The sequence below is a fragment of the Sphaeramia orbicularis genome, chromosome 14 (genome assembly GCF_902148855.1).
Source record: "Sphaeramia orbicularis chromosome 14, fSphaOr1.1, whole genome shotgun sequence".
NCBI classification, from domain to species: Eukaryota; Metazoa; Chordata; class Actinopteri; order Kurtiformes; family Apogonidae; genus Sphaeramia; species Sphaeramia orbicularis.
The window spans coordinates 12,195,917-12,216,293 of NC_043970.1; the positions used below are offsets into that span (position 1 = coordinate 12,195,917).

Consider the following 20,377-nt stretch of genomic DNA (forward strand, 5'->3'; position numbering starts at 1 on the left):
ATTAATCAAATCAGAAGTTAAATTAAATGAAATATTTTCTTTCCTGTAAATTTTTTGGTTTAAATATCTGAGAAAAGCCTATTTTTAACACAAGTTTAAAGGTGCAGGAGCCCAAATCAAGAGGGAAAACTCCAGAATCTGAGAATATAAACATTTCTTCTGCAGCCATATGTATAAACTAGTGCATTGGCCCATGGGAATCCCTGGGTTTTGGAAGCAGTAGAGTTGATAAAATGGGGAGCAGAGTTTTTGTAGAAGTTGGTCCTAAGTTATGCAACGTTTGTATAAGCTTAGTGGTGTAACATGCAGATTAAGAAGGAATAGAAAGGCCCTCATTTTGTTATGTATTGAAATCCCAAGTAACCGAAAAGAATGCATTCATAGTGATGTTAAATATGTCTTTGAAAAGGTTTTACATCATTAGTTTGACTTCATCACATTCACATTACTTGATGACTTGACTAAGTTTGCTGGTGTAACACACAGATTAGAAGAAATAGAATGGCCCTCATTTAGTTTAGTATTGACATGGACGTGGACCACAGACTTTTACACAGGACTGAAGATGACGATTTATTGTGACTCACTTCCGGTCCTGTGAGTGGATCTGAACTCCGGTTCGTCTGAGTCTGTGTAGAAAGGTCTGTCACCGTGTAATGGCAAGGGGGGGGGGGGTCCGCAGGGGATGTTAATGGGTCAGCTGTGACCGGGGACTGGTGGAGTGGAACCTGGCCACAATGAACTTGTTAGTGTGTGTGTGGTGTCCGGATGTAGATCCGCTGAAGTCAGGTCCATTTGATTGGAGTTGGTGCAGAAAGGTCTGTCACCGTGTTACAGTGGGGTGGGGGGTCCGGAGGAGGATGTTAAGGGGTCGGGTCTGACCAGCACAGTGGAACCGGGCCAGAGTAAGAACCAGGCTAACCCCCCTCTCCTTTGCTGCTGTGAATGGACTCTTCTACAGGCCGCCTGTAAACCCACTGTACTTTTCAAAAGTAATAACTCCATAAGTATTGGTCGAATCAATATGCAGTTTTCGCCTGTCTGATCCTTGACCCAAAATACATTAGTACTCCAAAAGGCACAGGTTAGTTCTGTCCAGTTTTCAGTTATAAAGCTGATACACATGCACACACGCACACAGAGGCTACTTGGCTTCTATAATATAGATGTAGATGAGCTGCCACTGTGACATGATGTAATGGAAAAGTGAAGCCTCTTTTCCAAATATCCAGGTTGAGACACAGAGTAGAGCCGTGGAATAGTTGTGCAGTAGCAGTAGAAGTGTCCAGGTGGCATTTGACAGATTTTGACCAGATTTAACCTCCCTACTTGTCTGGAAATTGCTGTGATTTGACCAAATTAGGGCATCACAAGGTAAATTTGAACATAGGCAAGTAGTACATGCAGAAGTGATTTGGAATACAATACGCTGATAAGAAATTATTGTGCCTTAATGATGCTAAAATACTAGTAAGCACTATAGCTCTAAGAGATTTTCACATTTTTGCTCTATAAATTGCACTAAATTTGCAAGTACTGCATCTGTTAGTGAATGTTGAGGCCTTTATGTCATTAAAAGTGGCTTAATGAGAGGTTGTCATGGACGTTGAACTTCATCATACTGAACATGAACACTCATCCTCTCCACAGTAATAAACTATTCCCAGTAATAATCTTTTCAGGAACATGGAATAGGTACTGGTGCATGCATGCAGAATCTGAAGTGTTTGAACGTTTTACAGAAAAACATACCTTGGTCCAGAACCTGTCAAGACCAAAAAATTTTCCCTTGACCTGATGTGTGTTGTGTGTCATATTTTACAAGCTGAAAAGAGAGGATAGAAAAGTTTCTAACAATGGAGACATCTGGGAAACTTCTGGACAAATAATAATAATATGCAGTAGTTTTCCAACAAAAATTAGTGTGTGCTGGTGATTTGGTCATCCAATGAGTTTCAGAAATGCTAGAAAAGAGCACAAGAAAGTGGAGGCAGACAGGGATGATCCTTTTCATTGTGCATCTACCTCTGTTGATAACACATTCATGACTATAATATTTTTCTCAACCTTGGTGTAAAAGGGGGCTGACTTAATGGAAATGTTTCTAGAGATAGAGTTAATTTGGTGGGAAGGTCATACGATGAAAGAAGAGCTGAGTTTGAAATCTCACTACAATATGTGAGACTAGTGGTGTTGACCTTCAAGTCATGTGACTGTGGTTTAGTTTAAGAGTTTTAGGGTCTAATGTTAGTGTTTAGTTTTTACAGGTTGCATTTAAGGCTCAGAAATCATATTGGTTTCATTTGTGAAAATTATTTAGCCAAACAAAACATGAGTGAATTAGACTTTTTATTTATTTATTTATTTATTTATTTATTTAGCTACTGAGCTTAGTTTCAGTGATAATCCAAAAGCCATTGGAACAATCCACTTGGCCTTTGCTGCAGGGAACTGGGACAATACTAGCTTCAAGTTGGGCCTATAAAAATACCTCACCCTTCTGTAGTCTCTTATAGTCAGATCTATCTCTACATTCCATAAGCTCCACAACTGTAGATGCATCTGACACCCTTCACTATCCTTCTACAGGGTGTCCCATAAGTCTCCATACATAGGAAAAATAAACATTTCTTAACATAAACCATTTTTATTTATATAATATGCTCTATATGACTGCCATTTTGTCGGGAACACATTTCAATGCGTGTCCTCCACTGCTGAAGAACTATAAAGAAGAAATATAAAGAAATACATGTTAGAACCATATATGTATGGAATGTATTATGTCTCCTATGTATGGAGACTTATGGGACACCCTGTAGAATAGGGGTCCAAGTTATGTGGGTTGTTTGGTTAGTTCTTGCTAGTTTAGTGCAGGATCCTGTGACATTGTCCTGTATTTTTTTTTTTGTATCTTGGAAGTTGTGGTTCTTTCGTGCAGAGCTGTGAACTGTCAAAGCAACAATACACAGATCACTGAAGGAAGATGAATGACAGGCCTGACACTGTACACAGGATGTACTCACTGTTACTCCAGAGGAATACTTCCATCAGACCAGACTATCCCTGCAGCACCTTAGGACCTTATTACCTGAAATCAGCTCAAAATGACACAGTAAAATGTATTGGCTCATACATGAGGTTGTCCTGACTACAGACTTGCATAAGCTTTTACTGTATGAAGGCAGATATTCAAGCTTTCTTTTACAAAGGCAACCTGGTCAAGAGGTCAAGCAGCACGCACTATACCATAATGAAAAACAGTTTAAAAGATCAGTGATATCAATACATTTAGAAATGAAAAAACAGGCAATAATTTAGTAACAACACAAAATAATAAGAGTTTTTTTTTTTTTTAATTAGCCCTATCAGCCCTCCCGCGGGCCGAAAAAATTACATTAATATTCATCTACTATAAAAATATAATAAATCAGGACAATGGATGTTTTTTTCAACTTTTGCTCAAAGTTTAGACCCTAATGTTAATAAAAGTACATCAAAAGTGTATTTTAGTGCAAACTTTAATGTTCAAACATAATTTTTAATCTTTGTGGGATGAAATATACGCTATTAAAAATCTCCGACACAAACAGTTAATTTATGCATATCATCGTCAATCCAGCCGAAAAAAAAACAGGCGAGGATAAAAATTCTAATTTCTCTTTTAGTTTGTTGCAGTTTACTCAGGCATAGTAATAGATACAATATTTTAGACAATGGGAATAGATTCTGTGAGGTCTCTAAATGTCCATAGACACCAAGAACATCCATATGAACCTTATTATTACAAGTATTATAAGTAATTCTTCATTTACTTTGGGTATGTCTTTTTAGGCATTTTTCCCCTGAAAATATGGTCAGGGTTAAACAGGTTAAACTACATTACACTTTAAAAGTTTTGTCAAAGTACAAGATTTGGTTGAGGTCAGCAAACAATTGAAAGACATAACAACTGTCCAAAGGATTCTCGCTTTCTATTCAATAAGACAATATGAAAAGTTTGAATTGAGATGAGTTCTGGTATTTTCAGTTCCGATTGAAGAGTATTCCAGGTAGAGGGGCTTCCTTATTTCAGTTTGAACCCTGGAAACATTCAGATGATAAATATCACATTTCTGTAGGGCTTAAGGGCTGTTGGTTCTTTGAAGAAGACAAGATAGGTATGATGGAACTAATCCAAGAAGAGCCTTGTAGGTCAGTGACAACCTATTTTCATGGATATTTCCCCACTTCTTTTCATTTTCCACTTTAAGATTCAAAATTCAAAGCATTTTATTGCCATGTATACGGTAAAGAAACAGGTTTCCCAGTACAATGAAAATCTTACTTTGCTGTCCACACTGAATGCCAAGAGAATTTAAAATGTATAAAAATTGAAATAGAATAATTTAACCAGGAAATTAAAACAAACAGAACAAAGTGGCATTTAAGAATGGCATTCAAAAGAAAATGAGGATAAAAATATAGAGAGAGAAAAAAAGAGAAAAACATATTTTTACATAAATGTGTAATATGTGGGTAATGGTGCAAACTGTTAGAGGTAAATAGTATATAACATGTGCAAAACTGCCTGAGATAAATAAGATGTTCAATGTGCTAGACTGTCAGAAATGAACAGTATGATATAGATATGAGGTGCAACACTTCGATTATACTTGAGGTGGTCATTAAAGATTTACCTTTCTATATGTTCCTCCTGGTTTGTCCACTGGTGCAGCAGTACAAACCCCGAAAATCTTCTTAAATGTGTCTCCATTGTTGTTCTGGTTTGCATTTCTCCTTTCCATTCCTTACCCAATGATGTCATTACTTCCTTTCCATGTAACTCCTTATATCTTTCTCTCCTTTTCTCCTCTCCAGGTCCCCCCACCCCAGACGACATCCCCATCAGGCCTGCTGGCCGGCGTATCGTAGTGCCCCCTGGTGGTCGCTCCAACATCACATCCCTCAGTTAAATTGCCTGGAAGGAGAAGAAGGGGAATGGGAAGGGGAGGGGGAGGGGTTGTGCATCCAGAACACGACAGCAGCCAGAGTGCAGGAGTAAAGGAGGAGGGGAAGCGAAAGGATGCAGAAGACCATGATTAGTTAAAAAAAAATAAAAAGAGCAAAACACTGAATCCTCATGCCTTACCTGTCACAATGCTACCTTGCTCAGATGAGAACAGTGTCCCTTTTCCTGGGGAATTGAATCCTTGGACCAGAATGGAGTGTTTAAAGGTGTTGTGTTGCTATTAGAGTGTGATTTACATCAGAGTACAATACACAAAAACAATGTTCACCTCATCTCCTCTAAGTAAAAAATACACACAAATATGTTCAGTTTAGCTTCAAGGTCCAGCCATACCACAACGCTGAATAAGAAGTAAAAGTGCATACTCTTACATCAATTCAAAACAGAAAATAAAACTTGTCCTTGAAGGAAAACGGATACTGCTTTTCTCAGAATGATGCTATGGTTGGTTCATCCTGTTTGGCTTTCAATGTCACCCTGTTTTTCAGTAGCCTGCTCTCTCCATAGTCAGCAAAACATAAACACTAGATCCCACACTAGTCATGTAATACCATGCAGTACCATTGGTTAGCTCTAGGTGGCATTGTATATATGGTAGATGTGATGTAGCTTTGTGAATGATGTTGTTGCAGCCTGTTTGGGTTTACTGGACCAAGCTGAAGGTATTCATCAGACCTGAGAGAAAGGAGGTGATGTGGGACGTGGAGCTGCATGGGCCGCTTTGACAACGGTGACGTGATCCATGATCCTGTTGCACCCCCTCCCCTTCTCTGAGATGCTTGATGAATACCGTCCCCATGATGTACTGATTGCATATTTATTCATGTTTTTAAAAAAAAGGAAAGATAAAGGCAAATCTGCTTAAGAAGATTTTGAGACAAAATAGTAAAAAAAAATAAATGTGAAAGAGTTTTTTTTTTATGATTTATCCCTGTAATCAGTTTTTATTTCCTGCACTCTATCAGAGCTGTACAAAGAGTCCATTTGCATTGGCTTGTAGTGTATCGCCTTTTCATGTCATTTTAAAATCATCTTGATGAGGAGAACGGTGGAAGACGAAGGAAACCTTTTTCAAGACTAAACTCAGCTGTCACCCGCAGCTTAAGTGTAACTTGTAACGATAAGCTTTGCGATAAAGGGCAAGTACTAAAAAAAAACAAAACAAAACAAAAAAAACAGATGCAATGAGATGATGATGTAACAAAAACCTGCTTACAGATAACAGTATTTTTACCTCAGGCTTTGGTTTGTCATTCCTCATCATGGGCTCTAATTTAAGAAAAGGAACAGACCACGTTTCCCTTACCAACCCAATTTAGTCATATGAAACCAGAACTAATACAATGTGTCTCTGAAACACTCTGGATCTGACTGTGTTTGGGAAGGCGGTGCTCTTATTTTTTAGATAAATTCATATCTCTGCTGTTTTCTGATAAGGCAGAGGATTAAAGGTGCAGCAAGGGAAGCTTTTATTTTGTCACATTTGTAGGCATGAGAGGGAGGGAGTTGGCATTTTTACTGAGGCAGTGTTGGGTCAGATTCTGTGATGGGCACACTGGTGGTTTGTTGTATTTATGTTAGTTTGACAACCTTGTTATTTTTTTATGTTGTTTCTTTTTTTTTTTTTTTTTTTACTGTTGTATCAAAACCCAGAGATGGCAGGTCAAATGTGAGGTGTGTTGTGGAGGTATGATTTGTTTCCTGAATAAACATGAGTTGCAACTGACTGACGACTCTTTCATTCTTCAGTTTTACAATAACAAATGGCTTAGGGCAGGAGTGTCATACTTGTTTTAATTCAGGGGCCACATGCAGACCAACATGATCCCAAATAGGCCATTCATTTATTCATTATCTGAACTCACTTTATCCTCACTAGGGTCGCTGGAGCCTATCCCAGCTACTTATGGGCGAAGGCAAGGTACACCCTGGACATGTCGCCAGTTTATCGCAGGGCTGACATATAGAGACAAACAATCACTCTAATATTCACACCTATGGGCAATTTAGATTAACTAATTAACCTATCAGTGCATGCTTTTGGATGGTGGGAGGAGGGCAGACTACCCAGAGAGAACCCACGCAGACACGGGGAGAACATGCAAACTCCACACAGAAAGGTCCCACCCCCATCGACTGGTGTTGGAATCAAACCCAGGACCTTCTTGCTGTGAGGCACGAGTGCTAACCACTGCACCACCGTGTCGTCCAAATAGGCCAAACTAGTAAAATAATAACAGTGAAAAAAGTCCAATTACATTATGAAAATGTTTACACCTACAAACTAACCTTTATAAATGTGAACATGAGCAACCTGAAATTTCTTAAAATAGTTGCAATTTTAACAATATTCTGTCTCAGTTGATCATTTACACGTGCATTACAACTTACAGATCACAGTGGATCTACAAATACACAAAACATTTAGTAACAGGCAGAATATTATTACAATTACACTTAGTTGTCTTAAGCCCAAAAAGAATGAAGACAATGAGACAGAAAATAGGTCGATCTAAAGTACTAAAGACATTTAGTTCTGTAGATAATACTTTGGCCTAAGATGCAGTTGACTGGGTTTTGACTCCTGGCTCTGGCATTTTTTTTCCTGCACATTTTTAACTGGGGGAGGGCATTGCGCCAAGGATATGGGCCAGTATGTACATAAATCCACCGTTGAGTATTAGTATCATTACTGCCTCCGCCAAGGAGGTTATGTTTTTGCCAGGGTGGGTGGGTGGGTGGGTGGGTTGGTTAGCAAAAGATAACTCAAAAAGTCATGAATGGATTTTCATGAAATTTCAAGGAAATTACAAGGAACAAATTATTACATTTTGGTGCTGATGGGGCAGGGGGGGGGGGGGGGGCAGATCTGCCTTGGTGGAGGTCTGCACTCTCTGAGTGCTTTTCTAATTAATATTAGTATTAGTATTCATATTAGTATTTTTGATCCTCTTAATAAATTACATGATGAAAATGTTTACATCAACAAAGTATTCTGAAAAATGTGGATAACACAACCTGAAATGTCATAAGATAAATAATCATTTTAACCATATTCTGTTTATCATATACACATGTGCACATCTACAAAGACACAAAACATCCATGCAGAGAACAGTGATGTTAGATGGGTCCCAATAAAAAAAACCAAAAACAACATGAGATGAAGTCTATGCCTTTAAAGGATGTTCCATTTACAATAAAATGTTTAGCTACACTCACAAACAGTTCAATAATACTGAATACATTTGCTGCTTGGTGAGAATCTCACTCACTTCTGGATACAAATATTTCTTTTCTTAGAAGGACACCTTTGTGCGGTATTCCCAACCCCTCACACCACATTGCTGACTCAGCATTACAGAGGTGGAAAGAAAGAAAAATCCAAACAGTTGCTGATTTGTACATTAATGATACATTTGCTAACTTCTAACAACTAAATGAAAAATTCAATCTTCCCTAGTATAGTCTCCTCAGATTTCTACAAATTAGGGACTGGGTTAAGGAGAAATCTAAAGAAACATTCCCAGATATCCCAAAAGAAACTCCTCTTGAAATCCATTTACGTAACAAATTATGCAGTTCAACAAAAATGATAGCATCTTCTATATATGGTATCATCAATTAAAAGTTACCTGTTTATGAGAAAACATCTACAAAAGGAAAATAGTAAACAGACCTAGACTGCGTTTATGAGGAGGTAGATTGGCAGGATTTATTGGAACAGGCACAGACTGTGTTAATCTCCACAAAACATAGGCCAATTCAATTTAGTATATTTCACAAGACATACTACACTTCTTACAGATTACATAAAGTTGACAGGAACATTTCCTCCAGATGTCAGAGATGTAAAGTGTAAATCTTCTAAACATGCGATGGAATTTCCCAGTGATAGAAGAATTTTGGAAACTTGCCACTGAATTAACTTCAAGGGTAAAAGGAATTCAAATTGAAAAAGATCCAGAACTGTAGATTCTAGGGGAAACAAGCTCTGTTTATGTGACCTATTATAAGAAATACTTTATTTTATTTGTAAGCACTGCAGTGAAAAAAATGTATTTAAATGTATGTTGGTTAAACATGTTAAAAACTGTTGCATCATGCTGTTTCCAATTAAGGCAATTATTGAAAGTAAAATGGCCAAAATGTTTACTTACTGGGTCCCAGGAGGATATTTATGGAACTGATTAGAAACCGTAGTTTAAAAAGATGTACTTGCATTAATCAAACACTAGGTGTCCCCCTGAGACCATGTTATGTCCATAGGGGGCGCTAACTGTTCAAACTGACCTGGAAACATGGAAGACACAATAAGGCAACTAATAGACATTGAAGGTTAAAAATGACACCCAATGTATTCGAAAATTCATTTAAATGTTAAATATCATGTATTTTTATTCTCTATCAAATATTTTAAATCTAAAAGTTATTTAAAAATACCGTCCAAATGTGATTCTAGTTCCAATTTCTATAATAATATATCAAGTGAAATTTAGTAGTTAAAGCTCTAAAATGGCAGATGTGGTTGCATCCATTTTTAATTAATTAAATCATCAAACATCATTGGAACCACAAGTCTGGGTCTGTATTAATATACATAAATTTTTTGTTTAAATTTTTGTTAAATCTGGATCCATGGATCAAAGGACGAGATAGTAATTTATTCTTTGGAATATATCATCCTGATAAGATTTCTGGAATAAATATGTATGATTAATGTTGATGTAAAGAACTTCCTCTAATTATAAAATTCATTTTAATATAAAAACACATGAAAGTATGAGGACAAACAAGATAAAACTATTTATTATTAAATAAGTGTACTTGCCACCTAATGAGACAACTGGTTGTTAGCACCATTAGGTTACCCAGGTTATGCTAATCAGGTTCTGGGTAATAAAGACTCGTTTGTGGAGTGAGGGTTAGGGTTAGGTGGTTTGTTTTTTTTTGCTTTTGGTCACTGGTGGATGTTTGGATCTTTATGTGTTAATGTTCTTTAAAGGTCTATCATGACATTTGTCATTATTGTTTTGTATCCCAGACCTCTGTTAGAAAAGAAACACCTGAATTCAATGTGTCCCAATACTTTTGTCCATATAGTGTTTGACAGAGGCAATTGTGAGGCTATGAGGCTAATGTTGTGTCACTTCTCTCACAAAAACCCCTAATGCAGTTTTACACAGGAGGTATTCCTGAAAGACTAACACTGTTTCTCAAGTTGAATTCCATTGGTATATATCAGTGTTTTTCAACCTTGGGTCGAGACCCCACATGGGGTCGCCTGGAATTCAAATAGGGTCCCCTGAAATTTGTAGTAATTGATTAAAAAAAAAAAAAAAAAACTACAACTTTCTAATAAAAAAATATATGTTGAGTTAACTCACTCAAACTCTGAAGCTGAAACTGAAGCACTGTGGTTCTGTTTATCTTTCAAATGTTCATTGTGGTCAGTTTCAGATGCTGCAGCTCTTTCATAATTCATAGTTTGAGTTATTGTTTGTTCAGTATTAATTGTCAGCCTTGTAAATCCAAATTGGACTGACTATACAAAAGGAAAACAAAACTCTCACTTTGTGCAGTAATCTCCACCTGGCTTTTCTGCCTCCGTCAATAATAATATACATTATATAGACTAAATGTCATCTAAAATTAATGTTTATTTGCAACATAGTATAGCAAACTATCACATGATCAAAATCAAATTAATTTTTCTAAAAAGAATGTCTCTGTTTTGAATGTCTGGGGTCACCAGAAGTTTGTGATGTTAAAATGGGGTCACGAGCCAAAAAAGGTTGGGAACCACTGGTATATAAACTAAACTGCACTGGCTTTCAGCAGTTTAGCATTGTCTGAAATCAGTATGTACATACCACAGCCCAAAAAGATGAGAGCTTTTGTACTGCTTTCTAATGGTTAATCAGCAGAGCAGTGGATTATCTGCTATTGAACTGAACCCATAAAGACCCAGAACTACTTTTGTGTCGGTTCCCAACTGAATTCTTCTCTTGATTTAACCTTTCTTAAACAATTTATCACCATTTATTATCTGATTTTCCCCTATATTTTGCATTTTTCACTCTAAATCATGTATATTTCTATATTTAACTTAGATGTTCAGGAAAACTCAGAGTAAATTCAAAGGTTATCATATCAAAACAGAGAAAACTGAAGAAAAAGTGACGTTTTTGGCAAAGATCAGATTCAGACTCATTTTGTCTTTTCCTTTTTGTAACTGACTGAAAACTAGTTAAAACCAGTCAAAATTTAGATGACAAAAAAAAGAAAGATAACATTAACTGAACATAAACCAAGTGTCTCCATCCACTGTCATTGATCCAGCCCCATGGGTTTTACTGGTGAATCAGTGTAGAAGATGATGGTGTTTCCACGTTCACTACAAAGCCTCTGAACGTCCAAATGGGTCATATCTGATGACCATGAAAAGATGAATAACTGCATTTTATACCAATTATTTACATGTATTGATAGGATTAGTGGATCAGCAGGTATTAAATAGTTCCTCACCACAACTGATTCTCTGTCACATTTCTTCAGACACTTCGTAAAGAGGCAGCTTATAACTTGGTATAAAGTAAAGTATAAAGACATGTCCTTTTACTGTTTGTCCATATGTGTTGGTACAGATAAACACTGATTGTTTTTGCATCTGCAAATATTAAAAGTATTTGATAATCATGAAATATAGGTTTTATCTTTTTAAGAAGGATTCAAAATGCTCCAATGGATGAATGCAAAATATATTACAGATGTTTGTACGCACTAAACTACATAATACAACACACGACTATTATTCATCATTCCTCCAAAAATTATTTATATATAGTAGGTTATTATTATGAAGCTTAAAATAAAGTATTAGAGATCAATATAGTAAATTTCAATCAAAGTCCAATGGCTGTGCAGCTTTAGGAGATGCCTTTCTCCTGCATCAATCACATATGAAATAGTTATTCACAAACTAATGCAATGAAGGAAAAAGCCTTTTGCATCTTCTGCAGATCGGCAAAACAAGATGTAACACTTTATGTCAAGGTGATTTAATTCACTTTTTGTTATTAAGTAATCAGACCATTATTAGTCCTTATAAGATGTTTATTAACAGGCTTAGGTATTCAAGAGACTACAAAAGTGTGAATAAAGCACCATAAAAATATTTATTGTTGGATTATTAGACATTTACAAGCACTTATAATAGACTTTAACATTTACTTCTATTACAAATAAACTTTTCTTATATTTGTTTATTAGTGTTATAAATATATCACATAATTCATAGCTTTAACCAGTTCATCTGCAATGTCATTGGTAAACCTTAACTAGTCTTAACTTGACTGGTTGAGAGGGATTGAAAGAAATATCTGATATTTTTACAACTGCAAAGACTTAAGTATGAAAATATGGAATGCTTTATGGACATGGGCACCTGCCTCTGGTAAAAATATCCATACTTTACAGAAAACATATACAGAAATTACTACAAAATGTGTGCATTTTAGAGCCCAATTATAGCCTATCACCGATTAATCAACATCGGTCAATATGTGGCCGATACATTAATTTCATTTTTTTGCTGCACGGAGATTCTGTGGCTCCGTTCCTGTGTCTGTGCTGCACACTGCCTGAATACCGGCACACAGACCAGTGAATGCACCTCTCACACTCACTCGGCTGCAGCAGAGAAGGAGAGAAAACGGCGAAAGAAAAACTGCACTTATTTTGACTTTGTAAAACAATGTAACACTACACTTTAGTGCCCCATGAGAAAAACGTCCTTGTGGAAACACACTGCCTGGGCCAAAGAGAACATTCTAGTTTTTTTTCACGCAAGTTTTAGAGAGCGTATGACAGCGTTTTAACGTTGTGTAAGTTGCATCTCGGAGAAATAAACAAAGACATATGCAACTGTTAATCAACATGTCCACCATTATCTAATATCAGACTATTATACAGTGTTTTAAAGTTATGTAAGTTGCATCTTTGTGAAATACACATATATGCAACTGTTAACTCCCATGTCCATCATTAATATCAGACTACTATGCAGCGTCCCACTTCACTTCATACTGTCACGCAGGATTTACCGGGGCTCATAAATTCATAAGTTAATGTCTTCATTAAAATAATTTTGAAAAGGTTCCAAGTAATGTATTTAGTTGTAATTTTATGTATTGCATGTTTTGAAAGCAGCTACATTGTTACATAAAATGTAGTTTAGTCGCTTGTATTAAGTCTGATAACGTGATACATGTTTTGATTATTTCTTATTTTGTTTGTAGACAACTTTTTTTCACTTTTTAATGTTTGCTTCAGCATTTATTTTTGAGCTGTTTGCAAATACCCAGTGGCTGCTGATGGAACTTTTCATTAGCGAGTAAATATGACTAACTGATATTGGTAAGATGTTTTTGTGTGTGAATAAGCCTTTTAAAAACACATAATGTATTAGTTTAAAAACACCTCACATTAGCCTATGTATTATCACTTTTAGCTAAATGTAGCCGCTTGATTTTACTTTAAAATGGCCAACTATAGAATCAAATCCTATGCTAATAACCAAAATGCATTAAATGTATATATTTTCATTTCTCAGGCAGAGGGGAAGAGTAAAGTGTGGAGCCACTTTACTAAAGATTCCACAGGTGCGAGATGCAAAATATGCAGTGTGCAAGTTAGCCAGGGCTCCAGCACCTGCAAATCAAAGAATACCACACATTTGTGGCAACACCTAAAACAAAATCACAAAGAGGCATTTGATGATGCACAGGCAAAAATGGCACAGGCAAAAGCACCAAACCACAGCCAGCACAGTGCACGATTGTGCAAGCATCTGACAAGAGCACAAAGTGGGCACCAAATGACAAGAGGTCAAAGGACATGGACAAACTCATCATGGAGATGATTGCAACACATATTCTCCCTTATTCAGTTGTGGAGGGCATTGGATTTAAAAGATTGCTGGCAAAAGCAGAGCAGAGGTATCAAATGAAAAGTGAAAAGTATTTAAAAACACCTCAGCTCATGTCTAAAATATACACAAAAGTTGTAGGGAAGATCAAAGAACTTCTCTCAGAGGACAATGCTGGAAACTGCATTTCCTTCACAACTGACTGCTGGTCTGGATCCACCAAAATACTCATGAGCTTGACTGCTCATTTCATAGATCAACCCTGGAAGAGCATTCAACTTGGATTAATGTAAAGGCCATGTCAGGGTCCCACACAGGGGAGTACATCAGCCAGGTCTTTCTAACCATGCTCCAAGAATGGGATATTGACACAGAGCGTGTCCACTTGGTACTGAGGGACAGTGGTGCCAATGTTGTGAAAGGCATGAGGATGGCACAGATTCCTGATCTGAGATGCACTGCCCACACGCTTCAACTGTGCATCAACGATGGGCTCAATGCACAGAGGATGGTAAGACACATGTTGGCCAAAATGAAAAAGATTGCCACACATTGCAACCACTCGGTTGTTGCACAGCAACGGCTCTCTGCCATCCAAGGAGGAGGTTGGGGTCCCCCAGCATTCAATACTCCAGGCTGTGTCAACCAGATGGAACTCTATGTTGCACATGCTCAGCAGGATGTTGGAGCAAAAAAGAGCCATCACCACCTATTCCAGTGACCATGGGCATTTTGTGTGTCCAACAGCAGAGGAGTGGGATGTGGCAGCCAATCTGTTTGAGACCCTGACACGACTGGAGGAAGTCAGCAATGAACTGAGCAAAGCAGGTGCCTCTGCCTCCTGCATTATACCAAACAGCAGTGTGCTGAAGCAGCCACTCATGTCAGAGGAACCCACCAGTTGAGGAATTCAAACCCTCTGCAAGACCATGCTGGAGAGCCTGGTGAAACGGTTTGCAAAGGTGATGGGATCCAAACAGGTGGTACTCGCACGTCTGCTCGACCCACAGTAAGAGGAATGCCCTTTGACATCAGAGACTCTAGCCCAGGCCAAAGCATGGCTAACTGAAGATGCAGGCACGCCAGCACAAAACACACCACAAGACCGTGACACCAGCGAGGATGAAGGAAGCCCCAAAAGAAAGCGAACTGGTCGTGTGCTGGACAATCTCTTCAATGAAATGCTCAGCCCATCTGGTAAGGAAGAGGCTCCAAAGGGTATCCTGGAGGAACTGGACACATACCTGCAGGAGCCTGTCCTAGATAGAAGAAGAGGGGACCCACTGAAGTGGTGGAATGAAAACTCCAAGTGATTCCAGGGATTGTCTGTTCAGGCCAGGAGATACCTCTCATGCCCTCCTTCCTCTGTGCCAAGCCAGAGGGTGTTCAGCACAACTGGCAACATTTATGATAAGAGGAGCTCCGTCAAAGGAGAGAATGCAGAAAAACTGTACTTTTTGCATTACAACTTGCCGCTTTTAAATTGGCAGTACTGATTACAAAACTGCAACACTGGGAGAAGTGGACTAGTTCATTGTTTACAGTTACAATTTTGCCTTTTTTAAATTTATCCATGTTTATGGTTTGAGATTTGAGCAACTTTATTTTTTTTTATATTTATTTACACTGTATTCTGGAAATACAGTTTGCATTAGTTTGCCTTTTGTTATTTATCTTTGTTTACAGTTTGCCTTTTGTTACTAATTATTGTGTTTACAGTTTGCCATTTCTTATTTATCAATGGGTTTACAGTTGACAGTGTTACTAATTAAAGTTCATTATTTTAATTTAGTAGTCATCTGCTTCTTTGTGTTCAATCATATTTTGAGTATTATAAGAATTTATGTTCATGTACATCAGGGGTGTCCAATCCTGGTCCTCGAGAGCTACTATACTGCATGTTTTAGATGTTTCCCTATTCCAGCACACCTGATGGTCGTTATCAGATTTCTGCAGAGTTTGATGATAGGCTTATCATTTGAATCCGGTGTGTTGGAAGAGGGATACATCTAAAACATACAGGATAGTAGCTCTCGAGGACCAGGATTGGACACCCCTGATGTACAGTATATATCCTATGTATATCAAGATATCGGCTTTTCTTTTGCCCCCAATATCGGTATCGGCCCCAAAAATCCCATATTAGTCGGGCTCTAGTGGATTTGGCCATTTTTATCATAGCTGACAGTTGATAGTAAAGGATCCAAAATGGGGTACAAATGATCAGAGTGAAATAGTGCAAATAACGATATGACAAATGACGTCCTTTATAATTCAAATGGTCAAATAGTGTTCTCTGGAAGAGTTTGTAAATATTGACCTATGTGAAATGCAGAGGCCTTACAGAATATGATGCACCGCTGCAGAGTGAACTACCAGGCAGTAGAGAAAGGAGTTCAAAGGAGTTCAACATAATGCAAAAACAAAATAAACCTAAAATTTACTATTTAACAAACAGCATGCTTTGAAAATACATTAAATATATTATATCTTTGAGTTGAATTGAATTTCAGTCTGTTTAAGTTATACCACAAACTAACGAGAAATAATCTCTTGGAGTAACTCAGTTAAGCTTTTCAGTTTGGTTGCTTCCACAAATGAGTCAAGTTTTCTGTTTTGTAAAAGCATCAGTAGTGAAACAGAACAATGTACTATCATACATAACGACAGCATAACTGTAACAGAACATATCACATACCATATATTTTTCAGTTTTTTGAGTATTTCCATTGTATATATGTGGCCGAGTGGCGAATTAAAAGAATGTCAAAACTGACTAAAATTGTTAAAAATGCTGACAACGCCATCTAGTAGTGGGACTAGGACAAACTTAAAACCACAGGTTCAATAACAAGGGGTGAGCAGTGAATTAAAACCAAGAGAATAAAAGTGTACAATAAAATGTATCACATAAAAAGATAAAAATGCAATAAACCCTAAAAATTTAAAGGAGGCAGAGCTAACAAATAATTCAAACATTCATGAAAAAAAAACATAGCAGGCGACATGGAGGTTAAACTGGAGATCAGTCTTATCTTAGGCAGGGGATGAGGCTCTCCGTCTTCTGCGTCAGTCGATCCAGAAGCTTATACCGATGGCCTCCTGCTCGTCGCTGCCGCTGGCTCCTGTTCCCCGGTCCGTGCCTCGATCCTGTCTGTCTGTCCTACTTCCTGCGCTCGCATCTCCATCCAAGCTCCGTATGGACCCGACTGCGTCCGCAGCTCTGCCCGTCGTCCACAGCTCTGTCCGTCGTCCACAGCTCTGTCCGTCGTCCACAGCTCTGCCCGTCGTCCACAGCTCTCTGGGAGTCTCCTTCTGTGGTCTTTTTATTCCTTTGTGTGCCCCACTTTCGTTTCCACACTGCTGTATTAATTGGCAGCAGGTGTGTTTAACCAGTTGTCCAGTCTCTCCTTCATTGACTCCCAGGTAGTGGGTGTGGCCTCCCCTTCACTTATGAACTGGAACACACACTTTACACAGCAAAACAAAGACAACAAACTAAACACATGCAACGGAATAAATCAGAGCAAAAATAATAAGAGCAATCACACTAAACATGCAAATAAGGGATAAAGAAAAACAAATTCACCTGCCATCCAATCCACATTGCACCCGGCACCTATGGTTTCCATGAAGAGTGGTGAGTCCACCGGAGGACGGGCCCACGTCGCTCCTTTGGGCTGGGCCCGGCTGGGCCCCGTGGGCAAAGGCCCGGCCACCAGGCGCTCGCTTTCGAGCCGCAACCCCGGGCCTGGCTCCAGGGTGGGGCCCCGGCTGCGCCACGCTGGGCAGTATCACAGTCCTTTCTTCTTGATTCTTCATAGGGGCTTTTGAACTGCTCTTAGTCTGGCCCGTCACCCAGGACCTGTTTGCCATGGGAGACCCTACCAGGGGCATAAAGCCCCTGACAACATAGCTCCTGGGATCATTCGGGCGCTCAAACTCCCCCACCACGGTAAGGTGGCAGTTCAAGGGGGAGGTTTTTTTTTGTTGGTTTTTTTTAAATTATTTAATAAAAAACAAAAAAAGCTTGTACTTTGCTGACATTTCCTTGTGAGCCTTAGGAGGTTAAAGGTGCGGGAGACTTTCGTCACCAGTTTTTCATCAAGTCTGTCAAACCCCAGTCACATCCTCAGTATCACGAATCCGTAAGTCTTTCTGTGACTAGTCACCCGAATCTCTTGCATCACGGTGAACAATTTCGAAGTGCCATCCACCATAAACAAACCATTTGTTTACATTCAGAGGCAGGAGGTAACTCGGGCATCTTTGGAATTTTGTCGCAACGTGCATTGTGGGAAGTGAAGGTTTGGCTGGAGGGAAGCGGAGCTCAAACCGTTTCCTCGTCGGGTTTGTTGCAGCTGCCGCTGCCAGGCGGAGCTCCAATTGCTCCGCTTCCCTCCAGCCGTTTCTGCGTTTCAGCGGTTGGACGGCCGCTGCCGCTGCTAGGCGGTTGCACGATCCTTCGCTTCCCACAATGCACGTCGCAACAAAATTCCAAAGATGCCCGAGTTACCTCCTGGCTCTGATTGTAAACAAATGGTTTGTTTATGGTGGATGGCACTTCGAAATTGTTCACCGTGATGCAAGAGATTCAGGTGAGTAATTGCAGAAAGACTTGCGGATTCGTGATGCTGAGGATATGACTGGGGTTTGACAGATTTGATGAAAAATTGATGACAAAAGTCTCCCACAGCTTTAACCTCCTAAGACCCAGGAAATATCAGCAGAGTACAAGCTTTTTTTGTAGCTTTAAGCCAAATCAATTCGAATCAAACCAAATCAGATCAAATCACTTTAAATTTTGAGCTGGTCTAAACCAGACTCTGAAGCCAAATCAATTCGAATCAAACCAAATCAGATCAAATCACTTTAAATTTTGAGCTGGTCTAAACCAGACTCTGAAGCCAATTTACAGAAACCCAACAGAATCCTCCAGGAGCAAACACTTTGTGCGACTGTGGCGAGATAAAAAACTCCCTTTAAGTGGAAGAAAAACCTCGAGCAGACCCAGACTCTTGGAGGATGGTCGTCTGCCGTGACCAGTTGGGGGGGGGCAGAGAGGGAGAAAGAGGGGAGAGAGAAGGAGAGATGGGGGGGGGGGGGGGGGGGGGCAGAGAGGGAGAAAGAGGGGAGAGAGAAGGAGAGATGGGGGGGGGGCAAGGAAGACACAGACAGAGAGAGAGAGAGGGAGAGACAGGAGGGAGAGGGGAGTCAGACAAAGAGAGAGAGAGAGAGAGAGAAAGAGGGGGAGAGGGACAGAAAGAGAGAGGGAGAGAAAGAGAAAGAGTGAGAGGGGAGAGAAAGAGAGAGAGAGAGAGAGAGAGAGAGAGAAATGGAGAGAGAAAGAGAGGGAAAGAGGAGAAAGAAAGAGAGGGAGGAAGAGAGAAGGAGAGAGAGGGAGGGAGAGAGAGGGTGAGAGAGGAGAGACAGAGTGAGAAGGAGAGTGGGAGAGACAGAGACAGAGAGAGAGAGGGAGAGACGGGGGACAGAGTAGGGTGGGGAGGGGGACAGAAAGAGAGAGAGAGATACAGGAGGAGGGGGTCAGAGAGAGAGAGGGAGAGAGAGGGGGAGAGAGACAGAAAGAGAGAGGGAGAGACAGAGAAACGAGGGGGAGAGAAAGAGAGAAAGACGAGAGAGAAAGGGAGGAAGAGAGAGGGAGAGAAGGAGAGAGAGGGAGGGAGAGAGAGTGGGAGAGAGAGGGAGAGAGAGAAGAGAGAGAGTGAGAGGGAGAGACACAGAGAGAGAAAGTTACAGAAATAGAGAGGGGAGGAGAGAGGGAGAAACAAAGAGAGACAGAGAGAGGGAGAGAGGGAGAGAGAAAGAGAGGGGAGAAGAAAGAGAGGGAGAGATGGAGAGAGAGGTGAGAGAAGGGTTACCCGGATAACCGGAGGCGGAGGGTGGGGGGTGGACCTCTGCTCCAGCGTGGTCGGGGCCCCTGGTCAGCCGGAGGTGAAAGGTGGGGGGATGGCCCTGCGCTCTGGCTCGTTGATGGCAACTCTCCGCCTCTGCTTAAAACTGGCCAGTTGGGGCACTGGGGGCAGTCGGGCCAGTCGGACAGCCAACGGCGGAGGGCGAGGGGGTGCCACTGCCCTCCGGTTACACAGACGCGGAGGACAGGGTGCTGCGACTCCTCTACAGTGTGTCGGACGCAGAGGGCATGGGGCTGTCACTCCACTCTGTATCATCAAACGTGGAGGACAGCGTGTTGCCCGTCCGGACACTCTGGGCACTGCGTGCAGTCCGGGCAGTCGAGACAGTCGGACAGGCACAAGAGGGCAGGGGGGTTCCCATCCTCTCAACACAGGGCGTGGAGGGTAGTAGCCACCCATTTGAGAAAATCGGGGCACCGGGGGCAGTCGGGAGGGCCGGACCTCTGGACGTGGAGGGCAAGGGACTGCCACTCCCCTCCGAAAAGTTCGGCGCGGAGGTCGGGG

General features: G+C 40.1%; 1 protein-coding gene, 2 long non-coding RNA genes and 1 pseudogene across 5 annotated transcripts in view; all 4 read left to right on the forward strand.

The window, feature by feature from the left end:
* Nucleotides 1-6,208, forward strand: part of dpysl3 (dihydropyrimidinase like 3) — an 81,242-nt gene extending 75,034 nt beyond the window's left edge. For all 3 annotated transcript variants that reach the window (XM_030153723.1, XM_030153724.1, XM_030153725.1), the window contains exon 14: nt 4,861-6,208. In XM_030153723.1, the coding sequence (XP_030009583.1) occupies nt 4,861-4,955 (95 nt within the window). In that variant the 3' untranslated portion in view covers nt 4,956-6,208. The remainder of the gene's footprint in view (nt 1-4,860) is intronic.
* LOC115432758 (uncharacterized) lies at nt 898-3,303 on the forward strand. The gene is made up of 2 exons (XR_003937243.1): nt 898-2,590; nt 2,823-3,303. It is a non-coding gene; the product is annotated as an uncharacterized LOC115432758 (long non-coding RNA).
* On the forward strand, nt 3,853-4,730 carry LOC115432759 (uncharacterized). The gene is made up of 2 exons (XR_003937244.1): nt 3,853-4,052; nt 4,414-4,730. It is a non-coding gene; the product is annotated as an uncharacterized LOC115432759 (long non-coding RNA).
* Nucleotides 6,209-13,553: 7,345 nt separating the features above from the next.
* Nucleotides 13,554-15,436, forward strand: LOC115433263 (zinc finger BED domain-containing protein 4-like; annotated as a pseudogene).
* Nucleotides 15,437-20,377: the final 4,941 nt, after the last annotated feature.